The 18,611-nt window shown below is 44.6% G+C and overlaps 1 protein-coding gene across 20 annotated transcripts in view; it reads left to right on the top strand.

The window, feature by feature from the left end:
- CLASP2 (cytoplasmic linker associated protein 2) overlaps positions 1–18,611 on the top strand; it is a 7,203,062-nt gene that overhangs the window by 1,814,599 nt on the left and 5,369,852 nt on the right. For all 20 annotated transcript variants that reach the window (XM_044064956.1, XM_044064947.1, XM_044064955.1 and 17 more), the window contains one exon: positions 14,033–14,109. In XM_044064956.1, coding sequence (XP_043920891.1) covers positions 14,033–14,109 — 77 coding nt within the window. The remainder of the gene's footprint in view (positions 1–14,032; positions 14,110–18,611) is intronic.

The raw sequence follows: 18,611 nt of genomic DNA on the forward strand, positions 1-18,611 counted from the left end.
AAAGCTATTCAAGAGGTACCTACTCACGAACAAGGTCAAGGTTTTTATTCCAGGCTATTTCTGGTACCAAGGAAAGGAACCGACTGGAGACCCATTTTGGACTTATCCATCCTAAACACATTCTTACTCGTACCAAAATTCAAGATGCTCACATTACAGCAGCTTCTTCCCATGCTGGGCAAGGAGATGTCCTTCAAGGATGCATCTGCAGTCATAACATATGGGTTGTCCTGCCTCAGGCAGCCCTTTGGTCGGCTGGATTCCAAAGTCTGGGTCTGGCCTCGGCTGATGTCGCACTTTCCCCGACGTCAGAGCGTCTGGGGTATAAAAGCATCAGCCGACACCATTTTCCTCAGTCTTTCTTGCCGCGTGGTGCCCGAAGCAGAAGCAGTTCGCAAGTGCCGGTCGACCAGCTCCTGTGATTCAGCTACCGAAGACTTCGAAAAAGCTAAGTACCCCGTTGGGGACTCTTTCTTGCCTCAGCCGATGTCAGATAAAGTAAATAATTGTTTAACTTGTGGGAAACAAATACCTCATAAGGATTTCCACTCTTACTGCCTCCCTTGCTTAGGCCCAGACCACGACGTCTCGGCTTGCTCTGCCTGTGCTTCCTTCAACCGACGAACTCTTAGATGTCGGTCGGAGTTTGCAGAGGAATTTTTTGGGGCTAATTTTGCGTATAAGATGCCGTTGGATACTCCGACTTTGCATGTGGTTAAAAAACGGAAGGACAAGGACCGACCCTCGCAGCCCACGGTTTCGGCTGAAACCACTGTCAGGCCTACCGCGAGAGTGTCTGTTTCGGCTGAAACCGAGTCCTCGGTGCTTCCTACTACCGAATCCATTCAACCGACTAACTCGGCCATGGAGGCTCCGGCCGAGTCGGTTATTGAATTACCTACGGAAACTGGTGTCCAGGACATGTCCGACACCATTCCTTTAGACAAGTCTACTCCTGCACGTGGTGCAGCCAGACCCCCTGCATCCATGTCCATTAAGGCCTTCTCCAGGGCTAAAGCTGCCAAACTTGCCAAAGCTTTGCCTCCCAAGACTACCTCTCAGAGGCCTTCTACAGACACTCAGATTCTCAGCCTAGCAGAGGATCTTATCTCTTTAATTAGAGGTTCTCAACCTCACCTGGACAGGGGCTCTCTTCCACCACCAGACAAAAGACATAGGGTTGAGCCCTCTGACCCCCACTCTTCAGATGAGTCTACGGATGAATCCGTGTTGTCAGAGCACCAGCAGGAGGCTTATTTGGCCTATGAGGATTCTGATGCTGAACAATCTATTCCTTCGGCCTCCCCCCCGAAGAGTTTTCTTTTGGTGAGACACTGCACTCTGAGAGAACATTTTCAATGGCAGGGCCAGGAATTTTCTGATTCTAGAAAGAGATTAAGGACCTTTTTGCATTTACCTCAGCATAGGCCTTTAGCTATACCTCCTGTTTTGAATGTTATTGATGATGTGTACTCTGATGCTAGTACAGCCCCTGATTCTCTCCCTCCGGCTCCTGCCAAACCTGATAGGTACTACAGGGTCCCGGATTCTCATCTACACCTGTACAAGGCCCACTCTGCAGACCCAGAAACTATTTCCCAGGGCCCAAAATGGGTTGCAGCTGCCACTGCTAAAAATCCTCTTCCTTCTGAAAGGGAGTCTAGAGCTTTAGAGAGATGGGGAAAGAAAGTTTATACTTCTGCAACTCTTTCCATGAAGGCATTAAATTGTCAATTTCATATGATTCAGTACCAAGAGTATTTGTTAGATGAATTGTACAAGAAACTCTCCTCCTCTGAACCCCTTGACCGTAAATCACTTCAGGATCTGGTACATAACTCACAGCAGGTTAGCAACAATTTTTTGCAGTGTGGTTATGATGCACTGGAAGCTTCATATAGGTCAGCTATGACAGGGGCAGTTATTCGAAGGCATGCCTGGTTGAAGGAGCAATCTCTACCGGACCAGGTTAAAGCTCAGCTCCTGGATGCTCCAATGGAAAAACAAAAATTATTTGGTTTCACGGCTCAGGAGGTCTTAAAGAAGTTTGAAGAAAAGGCAAAATCTGTGCAAACAGTCAAGGACTTTCAGCAGGTACAACCACCGAGATTCAGCAGAAATTGGCCTACTAAGAATTGGTCCTTTCTGGACTCAGACAGATTTCAGAGAGGCAGGAACAGGCGTGCCAGAGGTAGAGGGCAAGCCAGAGGCTCCTACAGAGGCCGTCAGTGGCAGCCTCCCAACCAGAGAGGTAGTGCAGGAACAACAACAACTACTGCTGCTCCAGGACAGACTCAATGACTTAATTTTGACTCCACCGACCAGGGCTCAATTAGAAGCACCTTTGGGCAGAAAGCTTTCTTTATTTTCAAAAAATTGGCATTACATTACAAGGGACTCATGGACACTGCAAATAATAGACAAAGGATACAGGTTCCATTTCCACACATTGCCAAAAGGAAAAGGAATGCCATACCTGCCACCAAATCAGAGGGCAGAGGCTTTGAAGCAAATCACCAAATTAATACAAATGAAAGCCATAGAAAAGGTACCTCTTTCAGAACAAGGCCAAGGATTTTACTCCAGATTATTCCTTGTTCCAAGAAAAGAAAATCAATGGAGGCCTATTCTCGACCTGTCCGCACTAAATACTTACCTCATTGTGCCAAAATTCAAGATGCTGACCCTACAGCAGCTTCTTCCCATGCTGGGCAAGGAGTCTTGGCTGGTGACTCTAGATCTCAAGGAGGCATACCTGCATGTCCCTATTCGACAAAGTTGCAGAAGACACCTCAGATTTCTTGCAGGATCAGAGCATTATCAATTCTCAGCATTGCCATTTGGCTTATCTACTGCGCCCAGAGTATTCACGAAATGCCTGGCATCAGTAATTGCACACTGCAGACTTCAGGGGATTCAAATCTACCCATATCTGGACAACTGCCTGATACAAGCGGACAACAAAGAAAATTTGTTAAAGGACTTGCACTATGCCATCCAACTATTACAGGCCTTGGGATACACAGTCAACATCCAAAAATCAAGACTTGTTCCATCCCAAAGAATAACCTTTTTGGGGGCAGATCTAGACACAACCACCCAAATGGCCTTTCTCACAGAAGAAAAACAAAAACAACTTCCAGATTACTTCAAGAATCTAACAAGACAAACTCAGTTGACTGCAAGGAAAATCCTGCAGGCCCTGGGTTACATGGCATCCTGCATAATTCTAATTCCACAAGCCAGGCTGCATATGAGAAAATTGCAATGGTACCTAAGGAGTGTATGGACTCAGCACAGTCACAGCTTAGAAACTTTGATTCCACTCATCCCTTGCCTTCAAAAGGAATTTCTGTGGTGGGCTCAGGCCTGCCAGTCCAACAGAGGGTTGCCTTTAAACAAACCAAAAGCAAACCAAATCATCACCACGGACACCTCAGACCGAGGTTGGGGAGCACACATGGAGGACAAATGTATCCAAGGACTATGGTCTCAAGGACAGCTACGCATGCACATAAACCAAAAGGAGATGCTGGCAGTGATACATGCAATCGAGGCCTTCAAACCTTTCCTTCAACAGGGCCACTTGCTAATAAGGACAGACAGCACCACAGTCACGTGGTACATAAACAAGCAAGGAGGCACGCATTCCTATCTATGGAAACTTTGCTTGAAACTCAATATACAACTACAGTCCCAGTTCGTGCCATGGAAAGACAATACTCTCGCAGACAGCTTAAGCAGAACTACCATGGATGCACACGAATGGATGCTGCACCCAGACATCATCTTACTCATAACACAAACATGGGGAAGGCCGGAGATAGATCTGTTCGCCTCACCCCACAATCATCAACTGAAAATTTTTTGCTCAAGGACATACCACCCACAAGCATGGAAGGTGGACTCTCTTTCAGTTGGAAAGCTCGAAAAGTCTATGCTTTCCCACAACTCCCATTAATGTCCAAGGTTTTACTGAAGATCAGGGCAGAACAGCCAAGAGTGATTCTGATAGCTCCAGACTGGCCAAGGCAGCACTGGTACCCACTGTTGAAGAGCTTATCACAGACAAAACCGTGGCCTCTCCCCCTATGGCCACTTCTTCTGACGCAGAACAATTTCAAGATCCTGCATCCCTACCTAAAAACCTTGCAACTGACTGCCTGGAGAATACCATGACTCCTACTCAGAACAGCTTATCCCAGAGGGTAAAGGACATTATTATGGAAGCTCGCCGTCCCTCCACAAGGAAGGCATACTCGGCAAAATGGAAAGATTTCTCATTTGGAACACAACAAAAGGCCTAGATGTGTCAGTGATGAGCATGGCACACATACTGGAATACTTAGCAGAATTGTTCCACAATGGCCTGTCTCATTCTTCCATTAAGATACATGCCTCAGCAATTTCAGCAGAATACAATGTAAATCCACCTGTCTTCTCGCATCCTCTCAAGACAATTTCTCAGAGGAATCAAAAACATCAATCCTCCAAGGAGACCACCTTTACCTACTTGGGACCTTAATTTTGTGCTGGAAAAACTAACACTTCCTCCCTTTGAACCAGCAGCATCGGCGGATCCACAGTTTCTGTCTTGGAAAACTGCATTCCTTCTGGCCATAACTTCAGCAAGAAGAGTATCTGAGTTACAAGCTTTAATGGCAGTGCAGCCATTTCTTATTTTTCATCAAGACAGAGTTTCATTAAGAACCAATCCTACTTTTATGTCAAAGGTGGTATCTAGGGTATCCTTGAACCAAGCAATTCACTTGCCTACATTCTTCCCAAATCCACAAAATAAAGGGGAGAAACTTCTACACACTCTGGATATACACAGACAATTACGCTACTATTTGGACAGGACTAAAAGTTACAGAAAGACTGACCAATTGTTTGTAGCATATGCTGCTGGGGCACAAGGAAAAGCAATTTCCAAACAGACAATTTCAAAGTGGATAGGAAACTGCATTCGCTTTTGCTACTCCTTTCATGGAAAGACTGTTCCTCTGAATATTAGGCCTCATTCCACGAGAGCCACAGCCACCACTACAGCCTTCCTAAGAGGAGTTGGCTACCAAGGACATTTTAGAAGCTGCTACATGGAGCTCCGTGCATACATTTGCCAAGCATTACAATTAACCTCTATACTCCCGATCCAGAGCAGGTTTTGCTACAGCAGTCCTGCAGGGTATCTTATCTACACCATCATTTTATTAGTACCTCCACCCCCAGATTGGCTATGGTATTCTACCCATATGTTATGACTGCAGATGCATCCTTGAAGGACATAGTACAGTTTTGTACCTACCATAAATGTAGATGTCCGATAGGTATGCATCTGCAGTCAGGTTTACCCTCCCTCCTTCCCCTCAGTGGTATTCCTAGGGTGCTTACCCCTCCATTAGCTAGCTGGGGGAATCTGTTATGGTGTATTTGTTTTGTGTATGTATATATATATATATATATATATATATGTATATATTTTTGCATTATGTTTGGAATTTTTTGGCATTTTTACCCAAATTTAGCCTTCATAGAGGGCACCTGGCATCTGGGGCAAGAAAAACTGAGGAAAATGGCGTCGACTGATGCTTTTATACCCCAGACGCTCTGACGTCGGGGAAAGTGCGACATCAGCCGAGGCCAGACCCAGACATTGGAATCCGGCCGACCGAAGGGCTGCCTGAGGCAGGACAACCCCTATGTTATGACTGCAGATGCATACCTATCGGACATTTACATTTATGTTAGGTACAAAACTGTACTTTTTGGCTGGTAACATTGGACCTCAAGGAGGCATACCTGCATGTCCCAATCAGACAAAGCTGCAGAAGATACCGCAGATTTCTTGCAGGTTGAATTCACTATCAATTCTCTGCATTGCCCTTTGGCTTATCTACTGCGCCCAGAGTATTCACGAAATGCCTGGCATCAGTAATTGCCTACTGCAGACTTCAAGGGATACAAATTTACCCTTATTAGTCGACTGCCTGATCCAAGCGGACAGCAAGCACATACTTCTGGAACATCTGGCTTATGTGACACGGTTACTGAATTCCCTGGGATACACAGTCAACAAAGAGAAATCCAGGCTAACACCATTTCAGAAAATAACTTTCCTGGGTGCCAACTTGGCCACAAACACCCAGATGGCCTATCTTACGCCAGAAAAACAGGGGCAGCTAACTCAGTACTTCAAAATACTAGCAAATTGTACCAGGCTTACTGCAAGAAAAATCCTGCAGGCTCTGGGTTTCATGGCATCTTGCATTCTTTTAATCCCATGTGCAAAGTTGCATATGAGGAAACTTCAATGGTACCTAAAAAACCTATGGTCTCAACACAGCCACAGTTTGGAAACAATAATACCAATAATTCCATGTTTGCAAAAGGAATTTCTATGGTGGGCCCAAGCATGTCAAACAAACACAGGTCTCCCATTCTGCAAGCCTCAAGCAAATCAAGTCATCACAACAGACGCCTCAGATTACGCCTGGGGGGGGGGCGCACATGACAGACAGGTGCATTCAGGGCAAATGGTCCCAAAAGGAAGAGCACCTTCACATCAATCAGAAAGAAATGCTTGCAGTGATAAATGCAATTACAGCTTTCAAGGACCTCCTGCATCCAGGACAATTATTGATAAGAACAGACAACACCACAGTAATGTGGTACATAAACAAGGAGGAACACATTCATACCCCCTGTGCAGACTAGCCATGACACTTTGGAACTTGGCTCTGGAATGGCAAATCGAACTTCAGGCACAGTACTTGCCAGGTTTGGAAAACACGCTGGCAGACAATCTAAGCAGAAATATGACAGATCCACACGAATGGAAGTTGCATCCTCAAGTGTTTACAAAGATAATCCAAGCGTGGGGGAGGCCAGACATAGATCTGTTCGCCTCCCACAGGAATCATCATTTGGAAAAGTTCTGTTCAAGGACCTTTCATCCAAAGGCCTGGAGAGTGGACGCCCTTTCATTCAGTTGGACAGCATGGACAGTTTACGCTTTCCCACCTCTGCCTCTTCTGCCCAAGGTACTCTTGAAAGCAAGAGCAGACAGACCGAAGATGATACTGATTGCTCCAGACTGGCCAAGACAACACTGGTACCCACTCCTGAGGAGCCTAACACATACTCCTCCCTGGTCCCTACCTCTAATGCCTCTTCTGCTGACTCAGCACAGCTACAAAACTCTTCACAGTCAGCTGAAAACACTCAATCTCGCTGCATGGAAAATTCCTTAACACCACAACAGACCCTACTCCCCAAAGAGATGCAGGATGTCATTTTGGAGGCCAGAAGGCCATCTACTAGAAAGGCTTACTCCGCAAAATGGAAACGGATTTGCTCTTGAAATGAGAAAAAAGGCCAGGAGCCTAGAAAACTGAATTTGCCTCAGGTATTACAGTATCTAACTGAGCTGCTGAACAGTGGATTTTCATTTTCCTCCATAAAAATCCATGCCTCAGCCATTTCTGCAGAATTCAACACTGATCCACCCTTATTCTCTCACCCACTCTTAAGACAGTTCCTCAGAGGGGCTAAGAATATAAGACCTCCAAGGAAACAACCAATGCCAGCCTGGGATCTTAATTACATTTTAGAAAAATTAACATTGCCTCCCTTTGCACCAGCTGCCTCAACAGATTTGCAATATTTGTCCTGGAAAACAGCCTTCCTTCTGGCCATTACCTCAGCTCGTAGGGTTTCGGAACTACAAGCCCTCATGGCTGTGCAGCCCTTTCTCATCTTCCATCAGGACAGGGTTTCCCTTCGAACCAACCCGTCATTTATGCCTAAAGTGGTATCCAGGGTAGCTTTAAATCAAGCCATACACTTGCCTACCTTTTACCCCAATCCTCAAAACAAAGGGGAAAGGCTGCTACACTCCTTAGACATCCATAGACAGCTACGTTATTATTTGGACAGAACAAAGCCTTTCAGGAAATCAGAACAACTTTTTGTGTCCTATGCTGTAGGAGCTCAAGGGAAGCCAGTTACCAAACAGACAATTTCAAAATGGATAGGCCACTGCATACGGTTTTGTTACTCCTATCATGGAAAATCTGTCCCTACAGGCATCAGATCCCACTCCACCAGGGCCACAGCTACTTCTACAGCCTTCATCAGAGGAGTTCCTACCAAAGATATTTTGGAGGCAGCCACTTGGAGTTCTGTGCATACCTTCACAAAACACTACCACCTGCCTTTATATTCCAAAACTAGAGCAGGCTTTGCCACTGCTGTGTTGCAGGGCATTCTGGCTCATCCCAGTTCCACCTAGTGCCTACCACCTTGTGCGTAGCTTTGGGATTCTACCCATCTGTGATTACTGCAGCTGTATGCACGATGAACATAGTACAGTTTTGTACCTACCATAAATGTAGATGTTCGAGTGCTAATACAGCTGCAGTACAGTTTTCCCTCCCTCCTTCCCCTCTTGGTAAAGGCCTAGGGCCTAACCCCTCTCCATACAACCTGATTGGGTTATCCTTATATGGTATATTTGCTTGCAACTACTGATTTTTGATTATATTGCATTGCATGTATATAAATATAATTTATGTATTGCCTTCCTTCTGGGGACACCTGACATCTGGGGCAAGAAAGACTGAAGAAAATGGCGTTGGCTGTGTCTTATATACCCCTGCCTAACTGACGTCAGGAAAGAAAGCGACAACAACCGACGCTAGACCTAGACTTTGGAATTCGGCCGACCAAGGACCCGCCTGACAGCAGAAAACCCATCTGTGATTACTGTAGCTGTATTAGCACTCGAACATCTACATTTATGGTAGGTACAAAACTGTACTTTTTAGGGCATGTCACATATCTTATGAATGCATTCAGTTGAAATTATTTTCCTCCCATTTCTGTGCTTTGTATTCCGCTCGTATCTTTCTGTATGTTCCCCGTTAAATACAGTCAGGTAATGCACTCTGTCTTTGTAATCAGTCTCTACTTTTTTTCATGGGCTATATTCTTTAAAGAAGCTTAACTACAGCTCTTGTCATGCTATACATTTACTTTCTACTCCCTTCATTCCTATCCAAACATCTGTCCTCTGACCTCACAGATTTTTTTTTAGCATATTTGCTTTTTTGTTGTAAATGTAATTCTGTTTTTCAGCACTTTTCTTCCATAAATACTACTTTTCTGTTGTAGTTCATTTTTGCATCCATTTTGTGTTTATATTGTCACTTGTTTTAATTTGTACTTAATTGTTATTTTGTAACCTGGACTGTGGATGCAGTTGGGTACTCTTGATCAGTGCCCTACTTTGGTAACCAAAATACAGGTAAATAAAAATTGCCCATTAAGTAAACTAATGACTTTTCAAGAAACAATGAAGCATTGCTCTTCACAAAAAAAAAATAAAAAGTGCCAGTTTCCCTTTTACTGTTTGCATTACGTTTAGAACCACTGGGCATGAAATTAAAAGAGGTTGTTTTTAAAGGTAGTTCATAGCAACATTAGTATTCTTAATTTATTTGTTTTCCGAGACAGCAGTGATCTCCATGGATCTTTTTTCAGACTCCGCCCAGGAGCAGTGTTCGATTAAGTAACTTGCTCAGAGAGAAGAAACACAGGCAGTGGAAGGTGAGGGAATCCAACCTTGCACTACTGGACCACAGAAAACCGCTTGCTAAAACCTCTTTAATCTTCTAACCCAAGTGCCAGACTTAATACCCTAAGCCAACTGCCTGTCTTAATTTGCAAAACTGTTTTAGACAGAAGACCAAATTGTTTTGAAGATGGAAGTGGATATTTTCGGACACGATTCATAAATTTTAGGTTTTACACTTTGCCACCTTTTCTCCCTGCTGCACTAGGTCTTTTTGTTCTCCTTCCACTAAAACTTCTGTAATGAAAAACAAGACTGTAGATTTCCTTTGGCAGATGAGAAACCAAGGGTCAGTTGAAGGATTCTAATGGTATCCCCACTGTCAAGTAGGTTGGCAGTCTCTTATTTGAATTATATGCACTGACTGCAAAGGCAAAAGCGATATCTGTTTTGTTAACATGAGATTGTAGCATCCAGTAATGCTGCTGCTTGAAAGGCTAGAGAAGCTATATATGATGTTGAATGGAAGACGAGAGAAATAAATGGAGTGCTTCAGGAGTGATAGTAGAAATTTTAAAGGGAACTAGGTGAGCAGTAAAGATGTGAAAAATAGAATAGAGGGAACAAATATCACCAATAATAAACTGTATGGATTAGTTAACTACCCTTCCACGTGATCCCTCCCGGTTTCCAGCCCTTTATCTAACTAGGTAAACAGAAGTATGTCTATCCCTCTTTTGCACTGGCTTCATCATGTGGAACCTGAAGAGAGGAAGAATCTGAGCAGAAGAACCCTTAGTAACTCCTAGATTCAGGAAGAAGCTTGACTGTGAAGACCCCAGACCGGAGTACCAAAAAGCCATGCTCTGAGACCAGAAACCTTCTCCCTCTCATTGCAGCTACTCCACAGCAACCAAGTTGAGGTACTGTAGCCACCTTGGCATGCATTTAACAAACTTTCTGTAATTTTCTATACAGTGAAAATTGTTATCCCAGGACACCACTCCACACTGCTGTATTCTTTACACCATAGGCACAATTTACCTATGCTATAAGATCTGTACCCTACAGCCTTTTTGCTAATGTAGTACATCACTAGTATGAACACCAGTGAACCCCAAGCTGAACCCTGATGCAGACTCAGTTCCACTAGTAACCCCCTTGTAAGACCAAACACACATACTTGAGTCATTGAGTCCTTGTACAAGACTTGCACTAGTCCTACAAATGTTTCTGGGACTTCAAACTACCGCAGGACTGCTCAAATCAATTTTCTTTGGACCTTGTCATAGGGTTTCTCCAGGTCCAGGAATGCCCAGTTGGATTGTTTTTTTCATTTTTACCTTCTTTACACCTATCTGTCTCACTGCAAACATCAGATCTTTTGTGATGCATCTTGATTTGAATCTGAACTGCTTATTTCCCATCGTACTTTTTACTATCAGTCACCCTTTCCAGAACTTTTATGCAGTGTGATAGGTGTTGGATACCTCTGTACTGACAACAGTCGTGAATGTCCCTTTGTTCTTTAACACTTGTACTAGTATGCTTACTCTCCAGTCTTCTGGGATTTACTTTTCTCTCCATACTGCTGTGAGTACCCCCAGGAGCCATTCTTCCCCTATCTCATGCAATAGCCTAATCATATCTGCTGTGACTTCATCTGAGACTGCTGCTTTTCTTGACTTTGTTTTCCTTAGTGCTGTTCTTCTCTCACTTTAGGCTGTAAGTGGGGCAGTACAGCTTCTTTGGGGTTTTCTTCATTCAGAAACTGCTTGAAGTACTCCTTTCATCTCCCTTTGAAGCCCTGTGGACTGGTGAGTAGGTTGTTGCTGGAATCCCTTATGAATGTTGTCTTCTTTATCTTTCTGTCTTTGCCTTGCAACATGATGAAGTTTTTTTGTGCCATCCACTGAGTCATTTTCCACAAGTTTTTAGTGTGCCTCTGATGCCTTGTTCTCTGCTATTGCAACTCCTCTTACCCTCTTTTTTAGCCAGACAATATTCCTTCCTAGCCTTGTCCGTTTTTATCTCGTACTTTTTCCTACACTCCTTATTTCTTTTGATGACTTCCTGTACTTCTGCATTCCACCACCAGCTTTCCTTATATACTTTATTTCTATCCCTGGCTTGACCATATGTCTGTTCTTGTAGCCCTTATATTTGTTGTTTTGAGGTGTTGCCATTCTTCAACTCCACCTATTTTCTCCTCTTTTTGAGATGCTAGAGCCCCAAGTAATTCTTTTAACTGTTGCTTTCTATCCAGTCAAATTCCACATTTTCAGCCTGGCCTCTGTTGACCTTGGAGCCTTCTCTGACCACTGTTTGCAGCTGATTGTGACAATGCTGTGGCCAACTGTTTGACTGGGGATGAATTTGTAATCACTGTTTCTACCCCAGTGCTCTTTACTTACTAGGAGGAAGTCTGCCTGAGTTGCATGTGGGCCACTTTTGTATGTGATCTTGTGACTGTCTCTCTTTCTGAACCATATGTTGACTACATCAAGCAGTTTGACAGAAGTCTAGAATGGCCTCTCCTCTTTTATTCTTGTTGTCCCACCCATGTGGTCCTAGGCAGTCCCCATATCCTGTTCTGTCTGTCCCGATATGTGCATTCAGGTCACCCATTATCCACTCCAATTCCTGTTTTCCTGCTTTATCTAGTAGGTCCTGCAACTGCTGTAATGAATGCAATCTTTTCCTCACTGTCACAACCCTGCTGTGGGGCACAGGCTGAGATTATGAATACTGCTCTACCATTACAGTGGATCCTGATTGCCATGAGTCTGTCACTAATTCTGATGACATACCTCACTGTCTTCTGAAGCCTATCTCCTCACCATTTCTGTCCTCCTCCTGAGTAGTAGACTGTGGATCTCAAACCTATTGGCTTTGCTGCACTGCCCTTCCATATTGTCTCTTGGATACAGAGTATGTCCAATGTCCTCCTTACCATCTTGTCATTCACTTCCAAATCTTGTCCTTTAGTGTACCTACATTGAGTGTAACAATTCTTAGTTTTTGTTTGGCAGATTGATTTTGCATCTAGCTTTCGCTCAACAGAGCTATCCTGGGTTACCCAAGTTGAGCAACTGGACACTGGCCGGACCAGTAGCTTACTCACCCAGGGCTGCTTGGTCTTATGGTAGGCACAAACTAGCCAATAGGGGAAATACACCCCTCCCACCATTAGCATGGGTTCCTGGCATAGGTCGGCTGGGTCCTCATGCCAGTTATTACTGGCAGCATTAGTCAATACGGCTGATTCACCTATAGCCATATTTTTCACTATCGAGTGGCTAGCCCTGACACAGTGTGCAGTCTGTGAGCAATGTTCTTCTGTCGTGAGGATACTGTGCACCACAGTAGATTGATAGCGGTTGGTCTATTCAACTCTTCCCTATGTAGGGCAGCATCTGTAGTCTGTGTTGCTGCCCACAGCTCCTTTCTTAGGTGAGTTTGAGATCGAAAAATTTATCATGTTTTTGGAGGTAGGAGGGAACCCCACAGAGATACAGGGAGGATATGAAAACTAAAACAAAATTAAAAAAAATTGATTGGAAGTCATGATCGAATCTTGCACCTTGTGCATGGGAGGTGAAAACCTTGACCATTAATGCAGTTTGGTCTCAAATACCTTAGTTTTCCTCTGCAAATAGTAGTAAACAAAACAGCAAAAAAAAAATGTTTATTTTGCTGAAAACAGTTTTTTCTCCTGTACATTCCACTGAGTGAGCAACTGTATATATATATATATATATATATATATATATATATATATATATATATATATATATATATTTGGTGCTAGCCAAAGTACTGATCCTATTTTCTTAGTGATTTGATTTATTTCTTATAGCTGTTTCTCTGCAACTGTGATAAAACGATAGTGTGTTATGCATTTTCCAAACCTCTCATGTCTCCTAGTCAGTTTATAGATTATCATTTCCCAGGCTGTCCGCTCTAAAACACATTCAGCAACCTAGTAACAAGCAAAATGAAACGGCCTTGATTTCCTTATTGGTGTTTGCTCTGTTTTCTCAATGAAATCATTGATCTCTGCTTAACTTTTTCAGATTGACTTTAAAACAGTGTGCATTTTCAGACAAACCAGTTCAGCCACACAGGTTTTATTTTGTGTGTGTGTGTGTGTGTGTGTGTGTGTGTGTGTGTGTGTGTGTGTGTGTGTGTGTGTGTGTGTGTAGCTGTGTGAGTTTTTTTAATGTATTTTTTTTTCGCAGTAAAAACGTAACACATACAGTGGGTAACTGATACACAGCAACGTAAAAATCAGAATATTTAAGACTGGCCTTAAGTAAGTCTGCTTTTTTCGTTGCTATGTGTTGGTTACCCACTGATGTTTTACATTTTACTTATTTTTACAGCTGGTGGTGTATCGTTAATCCCACGGGTGTTTTTTTTTTTACTTTATAATGTTTTTTTTTTTTTTCAACTTAGGTGGAAAGGAGGGAGGTGCTGGAGCTTTGGATGAAGAGGACTTTGTGAAAGCATTCACTGATGTTCCACCAGTCCAGGTAATCTTTTGTCTTTCTTTGTTAGTAAGTAAGTAGTCTCATTTTAGAGTCCAGTTCATTAATTAGAGTTTGGAAATCCTCTTCCTTGCCATCCTCAGCCCATGTGTTTTTTTTTCCCTCTTTTATATTCTTGCTTTCAGGTGCACACATGATTCCTGCTAATGTACTCCGTGGTGTAATGTTAACAGAGCTGACAGAATATGCATCATTCCTTCATTCTTTCACCCACCATTACTTTTCCTCTCACACAATTCAAATCTCATCCTGATATTTTTCATGGAGATGTTGCTTTGTTCATTACTTAAAAGTTCAAGTCAGTCATTGAAGTGTTTAGATGGCCACCAGATCATAAGCTGAGGCCACACCAACATTTCCTCTGTTGTGTATGGGAAGAACATGACTTAAAGTATTGTTGTATGTGTCAACATTTCTGTCTGTTCACTTGAAAGCAAAAGAGGGCAGAACTCTGCATCTACCTTACAAGGCTTGATCTTCACCACTGACACCAGTGAGGGATGGGCACTAGGAACAAAAGTGGATACACACAGTATTTTCAGATGTAGCTCTCTGCACCAAGCACAAATTTCCCTTAAGAGAACACAGGGAGCACCCTCCAGACCTGGATCTGGACTCTGTTTCTTTCCACGTCTCAAACAAGACTCCACACTGACCACTTTGGAGCTCTGTGTCCCTGTTCCAAGTAGCTGACACTCACTTGGATATTTGATTTTTGCACATGCGCGCACACACACACACACACACACACCTGTGAAAGGGTGGCACAGATTTACCAGCTGTGCCCCCCCCCCACACCCAGACTATAAGGTAATTACGCTGCCAGCAGTCAGCTACTCTAAGGCTCTTATAAGGGTACCCAATTATACTGAGTAAAATTAATACTAATACAAATGGTAGAGTTTGACCAAAGCAGCCAGGCTTTCAGGAGCAGCCACAGTGTCGCTAAAATAAGCATAAGTACTCTTAAGATGTTAAAAGTATTCTCTAAAAGACCAGCCACAATGAAAAGGTATAGAAATATTTAATAATAAATAAAATGGAAAACGGGAGAATATTGAATATGTAGTTACAAAATAAACACCAGTGTTTCAATCACAGGAAATATAAAAAAAATACACATTTGGATAGAATCACACAGTTGCAGAAAAACAATACTTAACTAATATCACTATATTTTCCTGATTGACTAAAGAATTACTGTTCCTTATTTAAGTTACTACAGCAAGGCAAGATGATGAGTGCTGAGTTGCTTACTGCAGCAAGGCAAGATGAGGTGTGTAGTTTTGTGAGAGTATTTCCTGTCAAGTTCGGAAGAACAAAGTGCTGCTGTGAGAGTGCCGTCATATCTCTCACTAATATTTAAAAAAACATGTCACTACTGGTTATAGAATGACATTACTTCTGTTAACCTGACTCTAGTACAGTGCTCACCCTGACCTTTGCTAACATCTGATGTTAAGTTGTCTATCTCGCCTTCATTCTTGCTGGATGGGTTCGGAGCCGACCTCGGCTCCGACTCGGCCACTCTAAAGCTCGAGAGTTGGTTCCACCGGCTCGAGGCTCCCCTTATATCCCACAATGCTAGGCGAGAGTTACCTCAGATCTCGTTTGCCGCTACAGCTTCGAGGTTGGTTATTCTACCGGTTCCTGGTAAGTTTTAACTTTTTCTATAAAAAGTTACTCTTGTTTCCCCTTTTTTAGTTTAATTATTCCTAAATTATTGTAGTTCATTAAACTCTATCCCCGAACCTATTTTCTTCCCGTTTCTTGTCAAAAGAACTTTTAGTTCTTCCCTTGGGCCTTAGGCCTTCCCTTCCCTAGGGAGTGTTTGTGTAGTGTACTACTGCTTATTGTACCTATTTTTAGTATAATTTTAATATAATTGTGTTTTTTGACAGGGTATAACTGGTGTGTTTGAGTGTGTGTTTGTGTTCACCAGTTAGGCTATGTCTAAAGAAGCAAAGGTCTCCGGATTCAAGAAGTGTGATGCGTGCTGTCAGAAAATGTCTCTGACAGACGCCCACACTTCTTGTGTCTATTGTCTGGGGCCTTTGCACCTGCAGGACTCCTGTGCTGTCTGCCATGGCTTCAGCCCCAGGGTCCTGCAGGAAAGGAAAAACAAGCTCATTTTGAGAGGCTTGTTGAAGCCTGAGGATTCCCTGTCTGTCTCAACAGGGAAGCCCTCCAAGGCATCGAGGTCTTCGGCTCCGGCTTCTGAGCCGAGACCTCAGGTTGTTCAACCTTTGCCTTTATCGGCTCCGGCTGGAGCCGATAAGACTCAGTCCACAGTTTCTGTGGCTCCTCGGCTCGGCCGAGCCGAGGTTATCGAGTACCGTGTCGGCTCCGACAAGATCTTCGGAGCCGACAACCAGAAAGAGGTCTAGGTCACCTTCTCTTGGCTCCGTTCATTCGGCTCCAGGTTCTCCCTGCTGTCTGAACGGAGCCAAAGGTCTCATTCCTCTAGGTCATCGAGGTTGTCCGATCATGACCTTCAGAGGGTGGTGAGTCGACTACTCAAGTCTGAGGCACTGGCCCAGATGCTTCAGAGCCCGACTCATCAGTCGGTGCCTGTCCCGTCCATCAACTCCTTCCTCCTTCGACTCTCTTGAGCTCGGGCCGGGTCGTGTCGGAACCGAGACTGTGGTCACCTCGGGAGCCGAGACAATTGTCTTCGGCTTTGTCGCCGGCTCCGTTTTCTTCCATGGAGGAATCTCGGCGGACTTCCCTCGTCGGCTCCGAGGGGTGAGTGGCATCGGACCCTTGTCCGACCCCCTCTCCCTCTCGGTGCTTGGCGCTGGTGAGTTCGGCTCCGACATCGGCCTCGGAGCCATCACTGTCGGTGCCGAGGGGTCTTTAGCTCCTCGGGCGGGGACCTCTGGCTCTGCCTGACAGGGGTGCTTTCGAGGTCATGCGGAGTGTGTTAGAGCCTGGCTCTACTCCACAGTCGGCTCCGTCAGCCCCTCCCTCTATGCTGCCTCAGGGTAAGTCGACTCACTCCCTCATCCCGGACCGCAGAGAGCCAACTCCTCAGGAGCCCCTGTGGGATTTCATCCTCTTCGAGGCCTCTCCTGATTTGGCAGAAGAGCCCCTCGGAAGAGGAAGTGCAAGAGGAAGCACATTGACTCACCTGAGTCTATCACGTCCGACACAGATCTGGATGATTCTGAGGGTTCCCTTCGTTCCCCTTCTGAAGATGTCTCTTTTGCAGACATTCTGGAGATCCTTAAACAGAGGGGAAATTGGCCAGCCCTCAACCCTTCGGAGGACGAATCTGTGTATCTTGAGGCGTTTGGCTCGCCCTTCCATCTCCTGGGTGTCCCCTTGACCCCCTCATGCAGGTGGTTGCTAAAAGGCATGGACGGCTCCTGATTCAGTGGACCCCACTCCCAGGAGACCCTCCAAATTCATCACAGCTCCAGCAGACAAGGAATTTTTATCAAAAGGAGTCTCTGTGGATGCTATGGTGGTAGCTGCCGCCACAAAGAAGGAACTGGCTGATCCTTCAGTGCCTGTCCATCCACCTAACAAGGAATCTAGGTCCATGGATAGGTGCGGAAGCGGATGTTCTCCTCAGCGACATTTACTATGCGTCGCTGAATTACCTGTGCCATTTCACTCGTCTTCAAAGGGACTTGATCAAAGAAGCGAGTGAAATGCTTAAGGACCCTACAGCTGCGGGTTTCAAGAAAAATGAACACGCAGCTGGCTATCCTTAATTCTATTTCCAACTCCTCCATGCGCCTCCTCTTATGCGGCCGATGGAGCGAGCAGAGCCGCAGGAACAGGGGTAGCCTTACGAGGCACGCCTGGATGCGGCTATGCAATTTTGGAACCTTTCAAGACGTCTTTCACAAACTCCCTTTTGATGGATCATCCCTTTTGGTCCACAAGTGAAAGAAACCCTGACTAGGTGCGAGACGGATGGCAAGACCCTTTCTGCCGTCGGAGTCCGTTTTCCACTCCTTCTAGGCCTTACCCCAAAGGCCAGAAGGGGAAAGATGTGGTTCCGTAAACAATCTCAAGGGACTTCGCCTGGCGACAGAGTCGGTTCCCGCCAGAGGCAGAGGGGAACAACAATGGTAGACGCCGCCCTAGAGGCAGAGGGGTCCGCATAACCAGGGCAATCGAGAAGCCTTCCGATAAGCCCTTTCAGCATCCCTGAGGTGTTGCCCGACTGCCCATCTTCGGAGGCAGTCGGGGGAAGATTGTCACTGTACCCAGAAGCCTGGCTATCCTTGACACAAGACAAATGGGTACAGTCCATCATTTCCGAAGGTTATTCTATTCCCTTTCTTCGTTTTCCAAGTCAGTCAAAAAAATCCCTTCCAGATGTTCCACCCGCTCAAAGGGATATAGCAGCTTTGGAAATTTCAAAACTGCTTGCAAAAAGAGCTATTCAGCCAGTGCCAGCAGACCAACTAGGATCCGGAATCTACTCAAGGTTCTTTTTAGTTCCAAAGAAAACAGGGGACTGGAGACCAATT

The sequence above is a fragment of the Protopterus annectens genome, chromosome 3.part0 (assembly GCF_019279795.1).
Source record: "Protopterus annectens isolate FY-2018-M chromosome 3.part0, PAN1.0, whole genome shotgun sequence".
Classification (NCBI taxonomy): Eukaryota; Metazoa; Chordata; order Ceratodontiformes; family Protopteridae; genus Protopterus; species Protopterus annectens.